This window comes from Bufo gargarizans, chromosome 3 (genome assembly GCF_014858855.1).
Source record: "Bufo gargarizans isolate SCDJY-AF-19 chromosome 3, ASM1485885v1, whole genome shotgun sequence".
Taxonomy (NCBI): Eukaryota; Metazoa; Chordata; class Amphibia; order Anura; family Bufonidae; genus Bufo; species Bufo gargarizans.
Window position 1 is genome coordinate 207503824 of NC_058082.1, and position 16525 is coordinate 207520348.

Below are 16525 nucleotides of genomic sequence, written 5' to 3' on the forward strand. Positions count from 1 at the left end.
AAAATAAAACTGGCATGTTGCAGTCTTACATGAAGGAGAACATATATACGGTACTTATTTGGAAGCAGTGTGCAATACTCTGCAGTCAGACATCTCCAATTACTGCATTGGTTCACAGTTGTGCCCTGCTAATGTAACTCTCATGAGCAGCTGCTGCAGAAAGTCTCATTCATTAGGACTGATTTATGATTTACCAGCATGAACATATGGCCACAAACAAAGCCATAAATACAAACTAATGTGTATATTAACAAGCTGATTATTGTGGCATAACAAAGCACTAAATTAGCAAACAAATGTGTCCATACGCGAGGGTTTGGAATGAATAGTCTTCTACAAGACTCCATGAATATTCAGCTCTGAAATAACCAACCTATAATAACTTAGGCTACTTTCACACTCACGTTTTTTTTTTGCCGATCAGTCATGGATCTGCAAAAACGCTTCCGCTACAATAATACAACCGCATGCATCCGTCATGAACGGATCCGGTTGTATTATGTCTTCTATAGCCAAGACGGATCTGTCATGAACACCATTGAAAGTCAATGGGGGACGGATCAGTTTTCAATTGTGTCAGAGAAAACGGATCCGTCCCCATTGACTTACATTGTCTGTCAGGACGGATCCGTCTTGCTCCGCACCACATCGCAGACAGAAAAACGCTGCTTGCAGCATTATTCTCTCCGTGATGGGGACACAGCCAAACGGAGCGGAATGCATTTTGGAGCATTCCGATTTGTTCAGTTTTGTCTCTATTGACAATAAATGGGGACAAAACTGAAGCTTTTTCTTCCGCTATTGAGATCCTATGAAGGATCTCAATAGCGTGAAGAGAATATAGCAGAGCAATGATTAGGGAGATCTCTGGATCCATGTGAGGTACAGAATTGGTTCTAGCTTTGTTAGAAAGAGATTGGCATGTACTATAAGATTTTCATGTTTCACATTAATCATGGAATAACCCCTCTAATACATAAAACATTATTCTGCACCTAGTACACAACACTTAATAGCAACCTACTGTTAACATTCAATAATATATATGTATAACATCTTGAAGATACTAAGATATTGAACACGTTTCTAAAGAAACAGATTATAGGAATATAGAAATGAGCTATTTGATTCTAACAAAATTAGTCAGTCTCAAGGTCAATTAGCCCCAATGTTGTTGTTTTTTATACCTAATTAATACAGGAAGCCACTTCAAAAAGAGATATTTTAAGAGAAAAGTTATATGTCATAAATGAATGAAGATATACAAACTTTAAGAGACTGCAATGGTAAATGTAAACCTCTATGGACTTCGGGCTGTTTTCCCAAAGCCAGTTACTGGTAACGCATTCCCCACATTAAACATGAAGTCTGGCACAGCGTGTGTCTTGTGCACGGCAGCAGTTCTATTCAATCAGTCCTCCGGAACATTGCTACAGCTAACAAGGGTCTTTCAAGGCACTTACTGGGTGGTGCGGACTGAGCTGGAAAAGGTTAGGAGACAGGATAGCAGGTGCAAAGAACCGCAGGAAAATGAAGCTGCTCACAGCGGTGTATCTTACATCAGGGTCATCTGAAACAAACAGAACACACAAACAGTTAAACCAAACGCACTAAATTTATGTGAGGAAAATTGGGCAACCACATTTTGCAGCTATAAATGTGACAGGAATTCTTGGTTATCCCGTTGAACTCCCTTTCACATTTGTAGCTCATAATAATTCTACAATCAGATTCTACAAAAGTAGATGATGGCAAAGTCAATTTCTAAAAAACATAGTATAGTAGAAGAGTTGGGTGGTCCTTCTCCATGTTCATGTTAACACCAGGGTACATCATCCAGACTTGTCGCAACTTAGGGCACACATCATAAAACTATTTAAATGCAAAACCTATAAAACTGATATTTGGAAAACTATTATTGGATTCTGTTGAAAAATGGAAAATCCTTTTAGAACAAAAAAGAAAATCTGGAGTTCTATAAAAAAACAAAAACAAAACATTGAACATTTCAGAATACAACACAGGATATGTGTTCATCTGTGGTCAAGGATTCAGACTATTAATAGTCGTCATAAACAAGAGCAAGACTGTTAGATGTTAGATTTAAGCAAGTTTACTGGATTTCAATTAACAGGTGACCAGACATTTCAAAATAATACCCAATATACAAAATGTAATAAAAAACTAAGTATTACAAAATGACAAAAAAATAAAAATAAAATACTTCCCCGTATATGAGTAAACACAACATTTTTGTGCAATTGAAATTAGATTAAAAGCCTAGATTAAATCACACAAAAAGCTTCCTCAACAGTGATTATCACCTTCTTCACACATATTTTGTAGATTTTGCATTTTCAGTATAACAGACTGGCATGTTTTCTGAGCTTGATGTCCTTAAGTTACAATACTTTGATTTTATATATTGTGTACATATACTAATAAATAAGCCCTCATGGATGATATAGATAGATAGATCTAGCATACCTACTATTTATCTACTATATCTATTTACCATATGTACCCCTGTCTATCTACTACATCTATCATTTCTACATCTATCTACCATATCTATCTATCTATTATATTGATCGATCATTGTCTTAATTCGCTTGACTGGAAAGGGCTATAAAACACAATTACAGTATATGTTGGGTATGTATTATTTCTGTTGCATGGGCTCAATTCAGAACTACTTTATTTGGTACACTGATTCCAAACAAATTTTCTATATATGGTACACAAGGAAAACAGATGGATTTTGACGTTGTTATAAAAGAACAGGCGGTTTCTGCGATGCAGCAAAAAAAAAAAAAAAAATCTGAAATGTGCTTTTCTTACTAAGGCTTCGTTCACATCACCGATCAGCCTTTCCGTTCTCCTGCTCCGTTTAGGAGCAGGAGAACGGAAAGGACGGATAAGCACATAACTGACACCAAACTGAGTCAAACGGAGCCTGAGGACCCCATAGACTATAATGGGGTCCGTTATGTTTCCGCTCAGAAGAAGATTTTTAAGCGGAGACAAAAAGTTGTGCATGCATGACTTTTGTCTCCGCTTAAAAATCATCTTCTGAGCGGAAACATAACGGACCCCATTATAGTCTATGGGGTCCTAAGGGCTCAGTTTGACTCAGTTTGGCGTCAGTTATGTGCCTTTTCCGTCCTTTCCGTTCTCCTGCCCCTAAACGGAGCAGGAGAACGGAAAGGCTGAACGGTGACGTGAACGAAGCATAAGGGGACTAAAAGCAAAGGGAGAGTTGTGGAACAGGGGGCGTCAGTGGCTGCCATATAGGCACTCATCTCCAACACCCACTAGGGTCAATTTTATAGGAAGCCAATTTTTCTCTTACTCATATTAGGCATATTTTGTAGTACGGGTGGAAACCAAAAGTACCCACAGGAAACCCACACAAACACAGGAAAAACATACAAATTCCATGCAGATGTTGTTCATGGCTAGATTGTAACCCAGAACCCGAGCGCTGCAAGACAGCAGTGCTAACCACTGAGTCACCGTGCTGACAATTAAGGGGAATAAGTCATCAGAAAATCACCTGTATTATTTTAAATTTTCCATGTCAATATCTATATTCAAACAAAACCCATAAAATCCTGCCATTTTCGCACTGGCCACTGAGCCTAATATTAGGGGCCACTTCTTGTTCTGTACAAATCACTATACTGCAGTTACCTCCTTATCTGTCATTATAATCCTGCCTGTAATGGTATCACCTCTGTGTACAGATAAGACCGGATCCACTATTCACAATGGGTAATAGTCAAAGCTTATATATTCTTTCCTTGCACAATGACCTCTACACAGGTCACTGAGCATGTCTAGAAAACTGTCCTATAGAAGTCAATGAGGTCCCCCCCTATCCCTTGTGTCTATGGCCCATGGGGCTGCCATAAAACAATGTTCTTCATGCTTTCTAAATGCTGTTAAAGAGGACCTTTCACCTAAAAAAAAAATGTAAACTAAGACCATAGCTTTACTTACATGCCCCCATGAAGTGTTGATCGTTTTTTCTTTTTTCAAACTGTGCCCCCGTTTGTCCGCTATGCCCCCCCGGAATAATTCCCGCCGTCTATGCTAATGAGCCAGCCTCAAATGGGCTGGCTTTAAAAGTTCTCCTCGGCGTGCCTTCTCTCTTCTCCCTGGCACGGAGCGCATCCAATCAGCGCGCTCCGCTCTTAGCCAGGGAGAAGACGCTCCAGTTCTCGCGAGACTTCAGAGAACTGGAGCGATTTCGTCTATCCGGCTAAGAGCGGAGCGCGCTGATTGGATGAGCTCCGTGCCAGGGAGAAGAGAGAAGGCACGCCGAGGAGAACTTTTAAAGCCAGCACATTTGAGGCTGGCTCATTAGCATAGACGGCGGGAATTATTCCGGGGGGGGGGCATAGCGGACAAACGGGGGCACAGTTTGAAAAAAGAAAAAACGATCAATACTTCATGGGGGCATGTAAGTAAAGCTATGGTCTTAGTTTACATTTTTTTTTTAGGTGAAAGGTCCTCTTTAAGCACAGCTCAGGTAAGATGGCTGCCCCCCTAATCATGTTCAGAAAATAAAAACTGATTAGTAAAAAAGGAGATGTGCTACTATCTGATTCTAACTGTCAGATAAAATATTTGGTTACACATTTCCTTTAAATATATGTATTCTGTAGTATTGACAAGCATTTCTTCATTGTCAGGCTATAGAAAATCTTGCAAAACATGCACAGTAAGAGCTCTGTGCAGCGCCTGGTAGTTTAGGATATCATCTGTCATAGCCACAAGAGAAATGGTGATACCAGTTTACCCCTCAACCCTGTTCAGTTCAGGAAAAGGTGTCATATGCAGCCTAAAATGTATAGTGCACAGTTATCTATCACATTTAAGTTGTTGTACCCATACGTTATATATATTGTGCAAATGTAAGCATTTGTTGTATTGTACGAAACCGGCTGCACAATGTAGAATTTGTGTAATAAAAAGAAAATTGACAAAGAGAAATGGTGGTCTAACCATACTGCTCACTGCAGAGATGACACAGTGGGAGGATTCGGAGTTCACTGCTATAAATAATTTATGACAGTTTTTATTTACTGTATAATACACTCCACGATTTAATGCTAAAGTACAGTATGTCCTTTGCAAAAGACCTTTGAAGAGGACCCGTCACCTCTCCTGACATGTCTGTTTTAGTAAATATGATGTGCCATTCACTCCTGTATTACATCTGCTAAAAGTTATAAATGAATTGCCAGCAGTCTGCAGGGAAGGTCCAGATGGATTTTACCAGTTGGGTAGGAGGGGAGGGGTGTCACTGCACAGCCAGACAACAGCAACACCGATTGGATAGTGTTAGACTATGTTAAGATTTTTTTAATTAAACATTTTTAACAACTTTTCCTACACAGCTTTCAGATTCTGTGTATTTGCAGACTGGCAGGTTCTCCCTTCACAGAGAGCAGCTCTGACGGCTGGATGTGTAGCCATTATGCCTGAACTCTTGACAGCTCATAAATACTCATTATAACTCAATTGTTTCTCATGAGTCTGACAGGATTCAGTAGAAACCTTGTCTGCAAGTGCACTTAAAGGGGTTATCCCATGAATAATGTAAAAAAATGAAAATCATACATCATATAGCACATGACTATCTCTTTCTAACAGAGCAAGAACCAGCCCTGTACCTCACATGGATCCAGAGATCTCCCCATTCATTGCTCCATTGCTCTGCTAGATTTATATCAAGATGGGAGTTTATTTTCTGCTGCAGCTCAGGAGGCGTGTCCATTCCACTGCAGCTCTCTCCCTATCACAGCTCAGGAGACAGTTGAAAGATGAAACTGAGCATGTGCGGCCTTATAAATGAGCCGGGCAAAGAAATAAGAAATTAAGTGGCACTATACAGATACATTTTATTGAAAAACTCAGTAGCTATACAATTTTTTTTATTACATGCAGTTACAAAAGTAGTCAGATGCAGATGCTGGTTTGAAAACTGTAGAATATTTTTTTTGTGGGACAACCCCTTTAAAATGAAAGCTGTACAGGAAAAGCTGCTGAAAACCTTTAAAAGACCAACTGAAAAAATAAAATAAAATGAGTAAGATGCAATAATAAAAAGCCTCCAATAGTGTCTATAGCCTTTAAGACTTGTATTTCCAAAAAAAGATAAACTTCAAGAGTTAACCAAGCTGGTGTCTACTACAAGGATGTGAAATGCCCGAGCTCCTTGGTCCTATTACAAAGACAACAATGATTTTTTGTGAGTCTGCACTTTCGTACAGGCACATGATGCTGAAGATTCATAAGGAGCACATTTTCCATCAGATGGGTCGGCTGTACAAGCAACGCACACAAGGATATTTTTTTTTTTTGCCTTTCCCTAGATTTTACCACAAAGAATTTGCCTTGTAAGTTATAAACAAAGCCTGGACAGACTGAAGGACTCGATCTGAGCTGGCCCACATAGAGAACAAGTGAGAAGGATTTTTATTCTACAGCATGAGCCACTTCAGTGATTTTATTGGCATCCTGATAAGAGCACTTAGGAAATGTGTTGAAATGATCTTGAAACAACGCTCTTCTCAGAAGCCTAGCAATGCGTGAATGTGGACCTGTCGTTTAGCAGGTTCTCATGCTTATGGAGTGTGATCAAAAGTGATAATCAATGCAAATGCTTCATCATACTTACATATGCCTAAAAAGAAGAAATGTCCTTAAATATCAAAAGAAGGTTTAGAGATTATTCCAGTATCCGCTTACCTTGGAACCTCTTGGCAGCAGATTCTCTCAGAGAGAAGAAGATGTCACACATAACTGTCGGGCAACTGACCCCTGATTTTGTGATGACATTAAAAATCTGGTCTACGTAATTCTTTAAGTTTTCCTAAGAAAATTGCAAAGAAGAATTAAAAAAAATATATGGTTAGCATAGAGGATTTCTGTCAACGATAGAAACACAAGCCCCAGTATACTCTCCCACCTGCCGAGAGCAGGAAAAGGTTGGTGTCTGACATTTATTTTACAGTCTAGAAATAAGACAGCTGAAAAACGTAAATCCACAAATACATATTTGTATAAGAATGTACACTAAGGTCATTTTTTTAAAGGAAGCTAATAATCCATTTTTTTTTTTATAAATAAAAGGGTATTCCACACAAGCAACGGAAGAACTCTAATATGTAAGTATTGAACCTTGTAGGACTTGAACCAAGGCAACAGTGCTCACCACTGAGCCACCACAAGATAACAATATAATAGTACAAAGTGAGGAAGATATTCTATGCTCAATGCACCAAAATTCAGGATTAAGTCGCATAAAAAAAAACGGTGTTGGTATTGTGGCAAGTTTTATAAGGGTTTTAGACAATTTTCACACCTCACTAGACAATTTTGAAAAGTGTCTAGAGAAAGGGGGCATGGCTTTGAAAAGTTGCATGGCTTAAAATGCACAAAATTGTGTCAAAATTGTGCTGTGAGCCACAATGATAAATTTGGGGCATCTTCTGCCAGCTTATGGAGGGGTGGATGTTAACCTCACATTTGTTCTGTTTAGAGAGACACTTGTGGATCTGTAATAGGGGAAAAGTGTAATGATTGTGATGAGTCAGGTAGATCTGGCAAAGAAGCTTCCAAGTGCTAAGAGATGGGTCGGGTATATTATCTTCTAAGAAATGCCATGCAAAATATTTCAGAAAGCAGGTAGCGCTTTTACTGGAGGTAGTTAGAAATGGTTCCAGAACTGATCAGTTATTTGAATACCAGATAAGAGGGATTGAAAGACTGGTATTTGCAAGAGAGGAGCAAGTACGGTAATCTGTTCATGAGAGATCGCTGATTGCTAATGGTGGGTTTACACGGGGCGAGGAGCAGCCGATTCAAGGTCCCTTTACACAGGACGACGATCTAGCAGATTGTTGGGAAGCAAGTGTTCCTTCATGACAATCTGCTGATCGCTAGCGGAGGAGACCGCTGCATAGTATGGGGAGGAGGCATCGCTCTTGCCTATACTGTCTCGTTTCCCGGCAGCAGATCATATTTACACAGCAAAATCTGCAGCTGGCAAATGATGATATTTTGTGCTGCACAAAAGATACAATTACCGGGTGAATGAATGTTTCGCTTGTTCTTCGGGTAATTGGCGGTGCATTTACACAGCAAGATCATCACTAATGAGCTTTACTAGTAAGGCTCGTTAGCGACAATCTGTTTGATTGTTAGCCCATGTAAAGGGCCCTTTAAATACAGCGATCACTTGTCCTCATACAGCTGCATTGTTTCTGGACAGCAAAGTGCTGTTTAGACAGCACGATCTGCTGCCCAGAAACAACAGTTTCACCAGATGAATGAGCATTTCGCTTGCTCATTGGGTGATCGGCTGCACCTTTAGATGGGTAATTGTCAGGAACGAGCATTCGCAGGAACGCTTGTCCCCGATAATATGCCTGACTACCGGGCCATGTAAACACACCAGAGTTTTTTCAATTCGCACCCATAACTTATTAGAATCCATATTCCACCAGTGGGTCGCTTGGTCTAATACACCATGTTTGAGATTTTGATATTGATGGCATAGAGCAGTGGTGGCGAACCTATGGCCTCTCTGTGGACATGCGGCTCTATGGGGGCCGTGCTTAGGGTTGCCACCTGTGCAATATTACTAATGAGAGCTTCCATTGTGGAGCGCTCATTAGTACAGTCTTTGACCCCTCTTCTGCTTGTGTTAAAAAAAAAATAATAATAAAAATTAAACTCACCTCAATCATTTGATTGCGCCAGGGGAACTCTGGCTGCTCACTGGATGGGCAGAACAGAACCTGTGCTCCAGCATGATAGCATTGACTAGAAGCAGCAGGACCTACGAAACGTCATCACGCTGGAGCGCAGGTCTTGTCCTGTGCTTACAGTGAGCAGCGAGTGTTCACCGCGATGCGATCAAATGGATGAGGTGAGATTATTTTTTTTATTGCACAAGAAGAGTACTGTGGCCTCTCATAGGGGCATTATTAATACTGGGAGCCACTAATGGAGGAAAAACAATACTAGGGAGGCACTAATGGGGGCATTCAGTTTACTAGGGACTATTAATGGGGGCCTTATTAATACTGGAGGCCACAAATGGGGGCCTTATTAATATTGGGGCAACTAATGGGGCATTATTAATACTGGGGGCCACTAATAAGGGCCTTATTAATACTGGGGGCCACTAATAAGGGCCTTATTAATACTGGGGGCCACTAATAGGGGTCTTATTAATATTGAAGGCCACTAATGGGGCATTATTAACACTGGGGGCCACTAAAGGGGGCCTTATTAATACTGAGGGCCACTATAGGGGCCTTATTAATACTGGAGGCCACTAATGGGACCTTATTAATACTGGAGGCCACTAATGGGACCTTATTAATACTGGAGGCCACTAATAGGACATTATTAATACTGGGGGCCACTAATGGGGGCCTTATAATACTGAGGGCCACTACTGGAGCATTATCAATACTGTGGGCCACTAATGGGAGATTTTAAATACTAGGGGACATTCATTTTACTGGAGTCTTTGTTAAGCCACGTTCCCACAGCTTAACTTGGCTGGTATTTTTCAGTATCCATGTAAATTGCCGTGTTGGCACTTTGCGTTAAATAGGTGGGTTTTGGGTTGCAGTTTGGGCATTCGGTCTCTAAAGGGTTCGCATCACTGGCCTAGAGGTCATCAATATCAGATTGGCAAGGGCCAGCCTTACTGCAGCCTCTTCCTAGGCCTGTGACATCACATACATCGGTCACGTGTGCAGCTTACCAAGCACAGCTGCTATAAAATGTATGGTGCTGTGTTTGGTAAGCTGCAAAGAAGCCGTAATGCAGACTGGAGCGTTGCCTTCTCCTCAAGTAGCTGACTAGTGGGGTACCCGGAGTTGGACCCCTACCGGTATGATATTGAAGACCTAACCTGAGAATAGACCATCAATATTAAAACACCCAGAAAACCCGTTTAAGAAACCATTACCACTTTGAAATCATTTGCACTTTGAAATTTTCTGCTATTCCAAGTTTTCTAGACCCCGAAACCCACATAAAGAATATAGTAACATTTCTACACTGCTGGGGTATTCCCTAAGCAGCTATGCCGTAGAGAAAAGCTCAAATGCTAGACAATTGCCATTTCAATCTGTTTCTTCTGAAGCATATGAAATAAAATATATGTATATATTCCTTACTTTGTTGGTTTCTAAGTTTTCACCATCTTTCAACTTCACAGGATCAATCTCACAGGGTTTATGTAACTCGCAGATCTAAGGAACACAAAAACCATACATAATATTCATGAGGAAGACATCAGTATGTGGCAATCATTGTCCTACAGAGGGCGCAGGAACTTGTGTTCCTATACAGTAAAGCTGAACTCCCTGTAGACCGATGGGCCTCACAGATTGTTGGGGCTGAGTCACTGTGAAAGGAAATGTGCGGTTACTTGTTGATAAGTCAGCGTCCCATAAGATTACTGCCTCAGGTTGACCAGAGATGGTCTGAAAGGAGATATAGGCAGGGTGTAACCACCAGCTGTATGACTGGATGCGACACGTTAAGAAGACACTAACACATATGTTCCATGTCTTTTGCAGATGGTTAAAAAAAAAAAAAAAAGCAAAGCAAACAATAACCGTAATCTAAAGTTTTAAATAAGACAATGGTTCACACTGATCAGCTTTTCTATTTATATACTGTGGGTTTGACAATTAAGGAGCGACACACAAGTCATGTACGAAGAATTTCTCATAGGGATGCTTCATGATTGTGTCAGGCGACATCTCCTGGTACGTGGAGCTGTGATCACATCATCAGAATGATGTGCTTACAGCACTGAATGTGTTAACGCAGCTTTCCGCACTGCATTCTGATAAACAGCTATAATTAGTAACAGTTGGGTCGGTTTAGATGCTTGGAGCGTCTCAGTAAAGAATGAACATTCATATGAGAATTCTGGTCGTCTGGGTGGAATGGTACATCATCTCTGCGTTTTGTCCTGCCTGCTCTTCTTGGTGTCACCACAACGAGCACCTTTCTGTGATGAAAACATTTTCTTAAGAGAGAAAGCCATTTGTTAATGTCAAGGTAAAATAATTCCTCTGGCTTTTTCCTTGAAATCCGTTTTAAAGCAGAAGGCGACAACTTATGGCTTTCCCCAGCTGTTACTGGACTGCATCTTCTGCTACAAAAGCAAACATATTGCCGATTGTAGTTCAGGGGCCACCACTGAAACACAGGTTAGCTTGCAAACCATCTGCAGGAAATGTATGTCCAAGAAAAGCTCAGGAAGGAATTGCTGTACAGACTGGAGTAAGTCACAGCAGTCTGATAAAAAGACCCTCGTATAAGGACATGGAAAAGCCAATTTGTTGGGGATGGAAAAATAAGTATAGGCCCATGGAGCAGCAGAAAATAGGCAATTCATGAGTATACAGTATTTTTTGGACTATAAGGCCCCTTTCACACGGGCGAGTTTTCCGTGCGGGTGCGATCCGTGCGGCGAACGTATGGCACCCGCACTAAATCCTGACCCATTCATTTCTATGGGGCTGTGCACATGAGCGATGTTTTTAACGCATCACTTGTGCGTTCAGTTGAAATCGCAGCATGCTCTATATTTTCCGATTTTGACGTGACGCAGGCCCCATAGAAGTGAATGGGGTGTGTGAAAATCGGATGGCATCCGCAAGCAAGTACGGATGCCGTGCGATTTGCACGCATGGTTGCTAGGAGACCATCGGGATGGAGACCCGATCATTATTATTTTCCCTTATAACATGGTTATAAGGGAAAATAATAGCATTCTGAATACAGAATGCATAGTAAACCAGCGCTAGAGGGGTTAAAAAAAATAAAAAATAATTTAACTCACCTTAGTCCACTTGCTCGCGAAGCTGGCATCTCCTTGTGTCTCCGCTGCTGATGAACAGGACCTGGGGTGAGCTACTCCATTAAATAGAGCTTAAGGACCTTCGATGACGTCACTCCGGTCATCACATGATCTTTTACCATGGTGAATCACCATGGTAAAAGATCATGTGACGTACCATGTGATGACCGGAGTGACGTCATCAAAGGTCCTTAACCTGTATTTAATGGAGCAGCTCACCCCAGGTCCTGTTCATCAGCAGCGGAGACACAAGGAGATGCCGGGCTTCGCGATCAAGTGGACTAAGGTGAGTTAAATTATTTTTTATTTTATTTTAACCCCTCTAGCGCTGGTTTACTATGCGTTCTGTATTCAGAATGCTATTATTTTCCCTTATAACCATGTTATAAGGGAAAATAATACAATCTTCAGAACATCAATCCCAAGCCCGAACTTCTATGAAGAAGTTCGGGTTTGGGTACCAAACATGCGCGATTTTTCTCACGCGAGTGCAACGCATGACAATGTTTTGCACTTGCGCAGAAAAAAATCGCGCATTTTCCCGCAACGCACCCGGCTCTTATCCGGGCAAAAAAACTCACGCCCGTGTGAAAGAGGCCTAAGACTCACTTTTTTTTTTTTTGCAGAAAAATGCTATAAGTGCATCTTATAGTCCCGAGTCATGGTGGACCAGCAGTGCCAGACCTCCCTAACTACTTCCTTAAGGATCCAGCAGAGTGCTCATACAACACTTTGCTGGATCAGTGATAGAGTTGTGCGTCTGCTCACTTCTCTGTCTCCCTGCCCTACGTTGATCTGTGTGACCAGTGCAGGCAGGAGAGGAGAGTGAACGATCATGGAGAGGACGGTGCAAAACACCTCCCTCCCCATGCTGAAGGTCCCTAAGCAGCAGGGAAATAGATGAAAGTTCTGGCTTAGTGTAACTAAAGGATCTTTGATGATGCCATCAGTGGGAAAAGTCAGACCAATAAGAAGACTACACAGTGGGTACTGTATTGTACTGTACACTGTAACTTCCTATCATGTGACTACATGCACCACTGTTTTGTTTCAATGGTTGGATCAGGAGCTGTAAATTATTTATTTGTCTAGGGTAGAGGGGGTTCTCTACCCTAGACTAATAATGTTAGTGACATTAACCCCTCCACTTCATTAAACCACCAGGGAAGTTTTAATAAGTATAAAATGTTTATTTTCAAATTTTCTGTTGTTTAAAGGGAACCTGTCACCGGGATTTTGTGTATAGAGCTGAGGACATGGGTTGCTAGATGGCCGCTATCACATCCGCAATACCCAGTCCCCATAGCTCTGTGTGCTTTTATTGTGTAAAAAAAAACAATTTGATACATATGCAAATTAACATAAAAGAGTCATATCTTACTTGTGTGACCAGAGAAGAGTCATATTTTTCAAGCTCTGACTCATCTCAGGTTAATTTGCATATGTATCAAATAGGTTTTTATACACAATAAAAGCACACAGAGCTATGGGGACTGGGTATTGCGGATGTGCTAGCGGCGATCTAGCAGCCCATGTCCTCAGCCCTATACACAAAATCCCGGTGACAGGTTCCCTTTAAACCTTGGGGGAGTCTTATGGTCAGTTGCGTCTTATAGTCAGAAAAATATGAGTATATATAATGATAGTTACAAATGTCATGTGTTACCTCATCTATAATAGGCTTCAATGTAACTTGAAGATAATGCATTCCGGCCAGTTTCATGGTCTCATCAATGCACTTGGATGTCAATGAATTCCCTCTGAAAATAGTATTTGGATCTCTGAGGAATGAGTAAAAAAAAATTATGGGTTATTGCCATGTTAAAAATGTTTTGATGACTGGATATCCCCTTGAATCTACTTAGTTCGGGTTACTATGTTACATGGAATAGCATTTAATCATTGCTTACAAACTGAAATTGTTTCATCTAAACTCTTGAACTGGACTATCACATGCATACTCTGTGTGGACACTCAGTATGGTAGGGATCCGATATAGAACTGGTAGTAGTTATAGATATAGATATATAGATATATATATATATATATATATATATATATATAAGGGGGGGGGGGAAATTCCTACACAAATCTGCTGAAAATTAATGTTTATTGTTAATGTGTAGGTTTTTTTTTGTAAATCTTTTTTTCATTTATACTTAATATTTTGGTGTTTTATTTGTATTTTTGTACTTTTTTTTTTTTTTAACCAACTTTTAGCCCCCTTAGGGACTAGAACCCTTGTCCTATTCACCCGGATAGATCTCCATCAGGGTGAATAGGAGCTCTCACTGTCCCTGCTGCTCTGTGCTTTGTGCACACAGCAGCATGGAGCTTACCATGGCAGCGAGGGCTTCAGTAGCGTCCTGGCTGCCATAGTAACCGATTGGAGCCCCAGTATTACACTGCTGGGGCTCCGATCGGAGGAAGAGGGGATCGGGGATCCTGTGGCCACTGCCACCAATGATTAATACTGGGGGGGGGGGGGGGGGGGCACACTGCGCCAGCAATGATTAATACTGGGGGGCTTGTGGGGGGCACACTGCGCCACCAATTATTAATACTGGGGGGCGCACTGCGCCACCAATGATTAAAACTGGGGGGCTGGGGCGCACTGCGCCACAAATGAAGAGAAATCTCCCATTCATTCAAATTGAACAGGAGGCGGGAGCTGGCTGCAGAATCAAATAGCCGGCTCCCGACCTCTATGAGCGGTAGCAGCGATCCGCGGCACCTGAGGGGTTAACTACCGCAGATCGCAGCTACAGCTCATAGAGGTCGGGAGTCGGCTATGTGATTCTGCAGCTCCCGCCTCCTGTTCAATTTGAATGAATGAGAGATTTATCTTCATTGGTGGCGCAGTGGCCACAGCCCCGCCCCTTCTCTTGTCCCCTGTCCTCCCATTGGCTTCAGCGGCAGCAGCAGCACAGGGGGAGGGAGACACTGCTTCCTTCTCCCCTGTGCTGCTGCTGAGGGAACACGGAGAGCGCTGAAGGCATAATAAAGGCATAATAAACTGCTCAGACTGGTACACGTTCACATGGATATACTGACAATGCCACAGACTTTAACAATCTGGAGATGGAACAATTAACCCTTTGCTTGCATTCCTTCAACAACAAAACTGTTACTCACTGTGTTCTGTTTACTTCAGCGCTGGCAATGGCGCTGATGAAAGGCACAATCTTGCCATAATGTAAAAAAAGCCGGACCAGAGGTATTGCAGCTTCCTGTTTTTCTCTGCACACTTCACCCAACACATGTGCAGCAGATGCTGAAACGGGCTGGAAAGCAGAGACATTGGAAGTTACAATTTTCACATGGCATGAGGATTAATCTGATGAAAGTCACAGCAGACTATTCATATACCTAGTGTGAAGAACAGGGTGCCCTACGGTGCCACTTTTATAACATTGAGCCATCAACCTCGCCATTAATATGCACAAAGCAGGGGTGCGCACCGAGATCAGCAGGAAAAGTGCTTTATAAAAATTGCACTCATTCTGAACACCATATTCTCAAAGTACTGTATTTACAGCATACAACTGGCATACATACACTGCTAAATCTACCTCTATAAAGCTCTAAATCAGGGGTGCACAACCTGCGGGCCGGCGGCCCTTGATACCATTCAGTGTGGCCCCCAACCATCTGGTAACAGACATGTATGCCTACGTCTTGTGGCTGCTTACATGTCATTTTCATGTATTTCTCCCATTAGATGGGAGTCCTGGAAGTGTAACTAGACATTAGTGGTATATAATGTGTGTTCAATATGCCATAAGTACAAAATTTCAGTTGTTAATACACCTTTAAATTTTAATTTCGGCCCTCGTCATTGGTTCAGTCTGACAATGTGGCCCCCAACCAGGAAACGTTGTGCACCCCTGCTCTAAATCCATCTACTTCTCTTCATATTGTATGTTCTAAAAGCGGATGCATGCAGCCACCACTAGGGGGAGCTCAGTGCCTAGGAATTTCTAAAGATATTATTGAATCCAATGGAAGTTGTAAAATCTCTTTGCACTGAGCTCCCCTTTTGACAGCTTCATCAAAAGCTGTTTTAAGTCAGAGATAGAGATTAGTGCCGGGCCCTCCTCCCCCTCCTCAAAATTAGTGTAAAAGCTTAGTTGCCCACTGCAACCAATCAGACTCCACCTTTCATTTTCCAAAGCAGAATCTGAAAAGTGGAATCTGATTGGTTGCTACGGGCAACTAAGCCAGTTTTCCTTTACACCAGTTTTGATAAATCTCCCCCTATATTTATTAGGCTAGGTTCACACTTGCGGCACAACATTCCAGCAGAGAAGCATAGCCTGATGAATTTATGGCTGCAGAAGCAGGCTACAAGCCACTTTGCCTGCATAGACTCACTTGCACCATATGTGACTGTATTTATGTTTTCAATGTTTAATGGGAATTACAGCCAAATCACACTCTAAGGGCTCATGCACATGACCGTATGTATTTTGCGGTCCGCAAAAAATACGGATGACGTCCGATTGCATTCTGTATCTTGCAGAACAGAACAGCTGGCCCCTAATAGAACAGTACTATCCTTGCCCGTAATGCGGACAATAACAGGATATGTTCTATCCTTTTGCGGAACGGACA

General features: G+C 41.7%; 1 protein-coding gene across 1 annotated transcript in view; it reads right to left on the reverse strand.

Annotated features, from left to right (window-relative positions):
• RASA3 (RAS p21 protein activator 3) overlaps positions 1 to 16525 on the reverse strand; it is a 228394-nt gene that overhangs the window by 25678 nt on the left and 186191 nt on the right. Inside the window, exons 11-15 of the mRNA XM_044286304.1 lie at positions 15047 to 15195; positions 13578 to 13692; positions 10212 to 10286; positions 6760 to 6883; positions 1464 to 1570 (exon numbers count right to left, since the gene is read on the reverse strand). Of these exons, the coding sequence (XP_044142239.1) occupies positions 1464 to 1570; positions 6760 to 6883; positions 10212 to 10286; positions 13578 to 13692; positions 15047 to 15195 (570 nt within the window). The remainder of the gene's footprint in view (positions 1 to 1463; positions 1571 to 6759; positions 6884 to 10211; positions 10287 to 13577; positions 13693 to 15046; positions 15196 to 16525) is intronic.